At 34.6% G+C, this 7,881-nt stretch overlaps 1 protein-coding gene across 1 annotated transcript; it reads right to left on the bottom strand.

The window, feature by feature from the left end:
* Nucleotides 1–702: 702 nt before the first annotated feature.
* On the bottom strand, nucleotides 703–4,336 carry LOC103961568 (AP2-like ethylene-responsive transcription factor AIL1). The gene is given in 10 exon segments (XM_009374139.3): nucleotides 703–1,406; nucleotides 1,648–1,724; nucleotides 1,959–2,009; nucleotides 2,135–2,208; nucleotides 2,426–2,514; nucleotides 2,702–2,710; nucleotides 2,870–2,952; nucleotides 3,125–3,461; nucleotides 3,464–3,760; nucleotides 3,861–4,336. Coding segments are annotated over 10 exon segments (1,692 nt in total). The 5' UTR covers nucleotides 4,051–4,336; the 3' UTR covers nucleotides 703–921.
* Between the last annotated feature and the right edge of the window lie 3,545 nt (nucleotides 4,337–7,881).

The raw sequence follows: 7,881 nt of genomic DNA, 5'->3' as shown, positions 1-7,881 counted from the left end.
TTTTTTTCTTAGAATAATGTTACTTTTATCATTTATTTGTACTATCTTTTAATAAAAGATAGAACAAAAGATTGCAAGAATAACACTTATTTTTCTTATTTCTGGATGAAATTTTTTCTTTACCCGTTTCTTAATAGAAAAGTTTATGTAGTTGATGAAAATTACCATTTAGTGCTCATGGTACAAAATTTAAAAACCCTGGTTCCTATTAATTGAGTTTTCTTCATATAATTATGGGACCATTATTACAATTTCGTAATAAATGTAATCTCCCTATGGTATAAAGCCATATTTTTGACCATGTCCTTCCCAAATCAATCTAGTTACAAAGTCTTGTAACAATATATATACATATATATATATATATATATATGTACTATCCATTAATAGTTTGAGGAGTTACCCCTGGTGACAGAAAATGTACTTGGTAGGTAAACCACGAAACTGAGAAAAAAAAAATTAAAAATATTTATATTTCATTCACAAAAATTCGATGATGATTGATGAGTTGGTTTCATATTATATATTTACAGACAATAGAACTAGTTTAAAACTTGGAAGTATAAAATTACCGCGTACACATAAAAAGGATCCGAAATTCTTTACCAAGTATTTTATTTTCAAGGGACGTTTATGGTCAGCTGGCTAGATTCTATAGTCAGATCTCAGAACAATATGCATCGTTTCTGTTCTGACATCAAATTTAACTCACCACTAATTTCAGTTAATTTGTTCTAAACAATAACGGTTACAGTTAATCAGATGTAACACCAAAACATGAACCCAGATTAACTTCCATGTTACATTTCTGCTCTTCATTTCTACCATCTAACTTAGCTAGCTACCTTAATTTCCACCACAAATTAACCAATTCCTAGAGACTAATTTGTGTTCCTTACTTATGCTAATTAAACACAATAATTAGTCATTCCACAGTGCAAACATTGGAACCTGTTGAACCAAACCAAGATTTCCAAGCCTGCTGTGATCAGTCCCACCATTATTTCCTGCTGAGAAATAAGCATGAGAATAATCACCTCCTGCAATGCCAAACTCATGACTTTTAGGGCTTGAAGCACCCAATGGTGCATTTGTGTTCGAATGATCCTCTGCTGCATTGTTCCACATCATGTCAGCCAAGTCATCAGAAGGTTCAACACCACTTGTGATGGCCAAAAGGGGATGTGGAGAAGTAGACGAAGCGCATGAATTGAAGTCCTCGATCGCTGCGGCCGGAGGAGCTGAGTCTTTCGGTGAACGTTTGGCGAGGTCACTGGCAATGAGGGTGGAGCTTGAGCAAATCCTCTTCACATCGTACCTACTCATGTCAAAGTTGGTCACAGCACTTATGCCCCTAAACTTGATTGCTGCAATGTCATAAGCCTCAGCTGCTTCTTCTTGTGTGCCTAAATCAATCGACACCAAGAACATCATCATAATCATTCAAAATGTCGTCTATAAATTCGATTCATTGACAAAATTATATCATGTTGCGCTGTATTCTATAAACACAAAAAAAAATTTACCGTTAGATTCTCGTTCCAACACTCAAATTTAATGGTAAAATATTTCACATATAAGGAAACAACGTACTGGAGAGTCCTCAAAATGGATTAGGGATTTTTAATTTATGTGAAATCAACTTACTAAATGTTCCAAGGTACAAGTCTTTGTTTCCAGCAACTCTGCCAATCCTAGCTTGCCACCTTCCATGCTGATGGTGTCTGTCAGGACAAAGAAAATAATTTGGTTTTGACAGATTGAGGGAAAAAGAAAAAAGGATAGGAAATTGGATGGGGTTGGAATTTAATAATGTACTAAAATTTAGAAATGTTTGATATCATATGGACATTTTAAATAATGTTTGCCTATTATTGACTATGATAATTGAAAAGGCTGCAAAAATAAATTGCAGTAAATAATGGCAACTCTATTATTAAAGTTGCTTTGTGCCATACCTTGTCACACCTCTGTACACAGAAGCTCCTCTTGAAAACCCACTGCTTTTCCTAATACCAACATCAAAAGATGCCATTCAGACCAACAAAAATTTCAAACTAAAATAAAAACATAAAAGATGCTACAAATTCGAAAAAGAAAATCATGGTCCAGAAAGTAGTAAAAGGGTATATACCTTCTCAAATTGGCTACAAATTCTTGCCTTGTCATGTTCTTCATCTCTTCTAGCTCTTTTTCATAAGTACTTAGCTAATCAGCAGAAAGAGACAGGAAGAAAGTTACAGAAGAAAACAAATAATAGTTTTGATAATTTGTTGGTGAATTGTTAAAGTTTATAGGATATTTGTGTTTATTCAACAACTAACGGGTCGCAATATCTCCCTCTCCTTTCACTAACTTAGTTCACAACGATAGCTTATAATAAATAAAAACCAAATCTTAAAGAGTGGTAGAAACCAAAACTTACCGGGAAGTTTATATGAGTAGTTGAACCCCAATACTTGAGTGCAGCTAAATCATAAGCCCTAGCAGCTCTCTCCTCCTTATCATAACCGCCTGATGATCGTTTTGCAGAGGGGAAACAAATAATACGACAATTTTTTTAAATTTTGCACAACTTACAATGCATATCTTTATATTATATCTTTTAATGTAATCGATTAATAAAAGTTACGTCCAAAAACTTCATAAAGATTATACATGCAAATTGGTATCAGAAGCTCAGAGCTAAAGATTCACATACCCAGATAAACTGCAGTTGCAATAGTGTGAAGAAAGACCAACCCCACAACAAAATGCATGGAAAAAGGAAAAAAATACCAGACCGTTAGTATATTCCTGTAACAAACAAAAGTACCCCAAAAAAATTTATAAAAAGAAAACCAAATATTTTTAATAACAATTTTCTCACCTTGCCTTCCTTTCCTTGTTTGCCCTTCTTTTCTGCAACTATTATCCCATAGATGGGCCTCATATCTCCCAGTCCACCTATGCCTAAAACAAATAAATTTAAGAACAAAAAAGTTATTAAAAAAAGGAAGATATTTTCATAGTAGCATTTTTTCTGTACTCGAGCTTCCGAGTTCAATTTCCGGCTACCCACCATCGCTTGTATCGACAAAGAAAATCTAAGAAAAGGAAAAGAAAGTAAATAGTTGGTATATACCTGGTGACACCCCGGTACTGAGAAGTGCGCTGACCAAAAGTGTCGAGAGATTTTCTAGGAACTGGTTCTCTAGCAGGAGATTTCCCAACAGCCCTTTTCTTGTTATCCACTACTTGGATTTGTTGATGAGAAATTGCACCCATATTATTATTATTATTATTATTATTATTATTATTATTATTATTATTACCATTTTGCAAGCTTGGACACATAGTGAGTGAGAGAGCTGACTGATGATCACCACCACATAATGATTTCCCATCGCAAAAGGGCAGCGTTTGGCCCAACCAAGATTTGTACATGCCATTACTAGGGACAAGGCTTTGTGCTGGGTTCAGGTATTGCAGTAATGGGTGTAGGGTTGATTATTGATAAAGTGATCTCTGCTGGGTTCGATTTCTCCGTTGCTGGGTGTGGTGGTGGTGAAGTTGGGGGATTCGTTGACGTTGATTTGGGAGATGGGGGAGTCTTGGTTTTGGTCTTGCTGGGTGTGGAAGTTGTAGGCTTTGGTTTCATCAGTTGGAGGAGGAGAGCTGGAGTAGCAGCTGCCCAAGAAATCTTCAAGCTTTGGACCCTCCTCGTTTGGGTCTGCAGCTGTCTCACTTGTTGCACCCATTTGGTTCTCATATCTCCAATCTTCCAAAAATTATACAAATCATATGAAAATACTAAAAAAAGGAATACACAGAAAACCCAGAAAATAATTATAAAAAAGCTTCTACTTTACATGTAATACCTTCAGAGCCATTGGAGCGGCTGAAAGGGTCAGCAGAAACACAGAGAGAACCATCAGAGCGCAAGGGCATGATGGTCATTTCAGAAGAGAAGCCTCCACCTCCTACATGTTCTTGTTCATCTTCCCTCCCACCAAATCCTTCATGGATCCTCAAGTGTGGAGCCAGAGAGAATCCCAACCAATTACTCATAACCAACTCCACTCAAAAAACACCAAATCTCTCTCTCTACCACTAAAATAGTTGGGCCTTTGGGAACTTTATGAGCTTTCAAAAAGGCGGGACTTGTGGCAGTGTTATGGGGAACAAAAGAGCTAGGATATGAAAGTATGTTTTTTTTTTTTTTTTTTTTTTTTTCCGAAGATTTACTTCTTCGGAGTCATGATGGATTGGGAGGGCTCCACTAGTCCTTGTGAGGGGAGGGTGTTCCTCTCTATGGGGCTTTAGAGACGTGTAGACCTAAAAACCCGATTTGTGAGAAACTACAGAAGTCCCATTCGTCTTTATATTCTTACCACTGTTTCTGTTTTTGTATTGAAATCCTTGGACTCTGTGCCTCTCCCTTCTTTCATTTCTTTGTCATATACCAGCAGTGCTGGTCATGACATGTGACGGGAAATTTTATTATTAATAAAAATAAATACGTTTATTAATATTTAGATGATAAATCAAACATTAATTTGTATATTTTTTAACTTATAAAATTAAGTCTTCCTAATATTGTCCTATTATTTTTTGTCAAAAAAGCTCAAAATCAAATCTACAAAAACTTTTTTTTTTTTATCAAAATTTACAAATACTTTGAACAGTTTAAACAACATTAATTTTTAGTGCGATTATCATATTGTTACATTATATCATAAAATAGATATAGTTGACCTACAATATAATTTTAATAAGTAAATGCATGCATAATAATATGAGTAAATTAAATAACATGCGACAATGTAACATACACATAAAAATTTCTAACTAGATGAAGCACAAGCAATTTTGGAATATTTTATGGTAAAAGATATCTTTGTTAACTTTTACAAGGCTAATAAAGAAAAATTAATGAAAAGAATTTCAAAACTTTGAGTTTTAACAAAAAAACATGCTATAATTTTATTTAATAATAAGGACAAGCAAAAAAAAAAAAAAAAAACCTAACTAAAGGCACGTGCAAAGAGTACCCAATGTCACATCTCGAGCTCGACTCCACCGTAGCACGATATTGTCCGTTTTAGGCCCCAACCACACCCTTACGGTTTTGTTTCTGGGAACTCACGAGCAACTTCCCAGTGGGTCACCCATCCTAGGATTGCTCTCACCCGAACTCACTTAACTTCAAAATTCCGATGAAACTCGAAGTCAATGAGCTCTCAAAAAACCTCGTGCTAGGTAAATATGAGAATATACCTATAAGGCTTATAGGATCCACTTCCCTGGGCAATGTGGAATGTAACACCCAACCAATCATTTAGTTGTATAACCATTTGACATAATCCAAGCATATTTTATTCCTCTAAAATTAAAATTTCAAATTGAAGTGGGTTCGTTCGATTTAAAACCACATCTAGGGCGGTATGGTTGAAAAAGAGTCTGTTAAGTGTGGGTGTTGACATTGATCTCTGTCATATATATATATATATATATATATATATATATATAATCTTTTAGCCATGCATGACTTTAACGGCATGGATGTTGATCTCTATCGTGTTTTTTTTTATGTCTTTTCGTTGCATTCTGGTGAAAGAACTTGAAAATCTTGGACGAGCATCTACCATTAAGTTTCATAAACAATGTAGTATCTTAAGTTTCATAAACAGCGTCGTACTATTAAGTTTCATAAACAGTGTAGTAAGTTTCATAAACGGTGTCGTACCGTTAAGTTTCATAAACAGTGTAGTACCATTAAATTTCATAAATAATGTAGTAAGTTTCATAAACAGTGTAGTACTATTAAGTTTTATGAACAGTATAATAAGTTTCATAAACAGTTTATGTAAGGAGCACGCAAGTCCGCTCGTTAGATTTTTTTTAATATTAAAATTATGTCTTTTTCATTAAACTTTAAGTTTTTATGTCTTTTTTTTTATTAAAATTTAAGAGTTTTCCATTAAAATTTAAATCTTTTTCATTAAATAAAATTATAGCATGTTTTTTTTTTTATTAAAACAAACTTGTCCAAATCATTTTCATGAAAGTTTCCTTAGAATAATCATCCTCTCTTAATGAGAAACCCAAGCAGTAGAGAATTTTTTGTTTTTCCTCTTTGTATTTTGGTCAGAGCAAATATTTTTTTGTTTTGAAGTATATGTTTCATTCCGAGGCTCTTTGTTTTCTAAGTTAATGAACATTTATTTGTCACGTAGAAATTGCTTTATGCATGGTTTGCAACCTTTCATCAATCGTTCAAATGGAACAATCTATTCTATTTTATATAAAGAGAATGGAAAAGGTGAATATTGATTTGGTGTCACCATGTTTCGACAAAAATGCCCCCAAAACAAAAATCTTCAAAGGCAGTCCAAAATAATACATCAAATAAGATAGGGGCATTTTCATCATTTTAATAGTATTTATTTAATAATTTACTTTTTGGTGTTTTTTTTTAATTAGTACCTGACAATAAGCTAACAATAATGTGATTCAATTTCTTTATTTTTAAACACGTTCAAAACATCTTAAGAGAGACATATAATGCCGATTATAAAAAATGTTTTTCGCACGTGGATAACAATTTGATTAAATAAGTTATCAAATGATTGTTTTTTTTTTTAACAAACGATATTATCCACACTAAGGGAGAAGGGAGTGGGCTTAGCCTCACTGTGACAGCTCGTCCCGAAATATGGAGTATTTTATTCTCGATGACATGAAATGACTATTTTGCCCTTAAGCGTCTGGTAATGGTGTGTGTTAATGGGCTAAGGAGTTGAACCAATTATTTCATATCCTACTTTGTTGGACCCAATTGGAAATTGGTGTTGTTTTGTATGGTTTTGGCATGCAGCCCAATTAGGGCTGGAGGTGGTTTTTAGGTGCCCAATCCGAACACACATACACACACTCACACACACATGCAACATGCATCCTTCTTTCTTTTTCTCTCAAACTCTCTCTGTCCGTACATCGGTTGACCAACCTCCAAACCTACGTTACTCTCACGGATCGAGTGTTTGGAAGGTACCATCACCTCCCTCGTGGTCTCACAAACTTTTACATACCAGTTGCTCGATGTAAGGACCTCGAGAACCCCTGAACTCTGAACTCCGGTGAAGAGTCGATTTCACTCCGACATGATCGTCAAGGTTCTACCAGATTTTAAGACTTAAAAAGGTAATCATTAGTCTTCTTTAGCATGTTAGGTTAGTTTTGGTTAAGTTTGGACGTCAAAATGAGCTTGGTTGTGGGTTTGCAGGATTAGCCAGTTTTCAACGATGGCTTTGGCCATTTTTCCGTTGGTTTTAGGACTTTTAAAAGGTAAGAACGTGTTATACTCGTTTAGAGCTTCAATTTGAGACAAATTTCATGAAATTAGGTTGAGAAATGGATATCAAGCTTTGAAAATTTTCCAATTTTTGGTGACACAGACGGCAGCCGACGGCAAAGTCCAGCGATCCACCAAAGAAGAAAGAAGAATATTTCGTCAACTTTGATAGAATACTCCTAACGACGATTAACGACACCAGGTATGTTTAACAGTATATTGTGACAACCCGTTCCAAATTTTACGTTTTTATTTTATTTTAAAAGCGTGAATTTACGAAATTGCCCTAGAGGCAAGGACTTTGACTTCCATTGACCATCAACTTGAGAGATGTGAGACTTATTCTTTTAGCATATCTTCGTAGTACTCATTGGTACGAACGTATAGGCGAAAGCCGTTTGCGAGTCCGGATTATAACGGTATAGTTACGGACGTTCAAAATTGGTTATTCAAGGTGTACTGTTTATTTAAATTAAATCCCCAAAAACCCAATTAGAAATGGAGGGAGGAAAGAAAGAAAAAAAAAAAAAAAAAAAAAAGGAAAA

The sequence above is a fragment of a genome, unplaced genomic scaffold, assembly GCF_019419815.1.
Source record: "Pyrus x bretschneideri cultivar Hongxiangsu unplaced genomic scaffold, Pyrus_bretschneideri_v1 Contig26, whole genome shotgun sequence".
NCBI lineage: Eukaryota > Viridiplantae > Streptophyta > Magnoliopsida > Rosales > Rosaceae > Pyrus > Pyrus x bretschneideri.
Note: the sequence above shows the minus strand (reverse complement) of the source record. Positions and strands in the feature narration are given on the sequence as shown.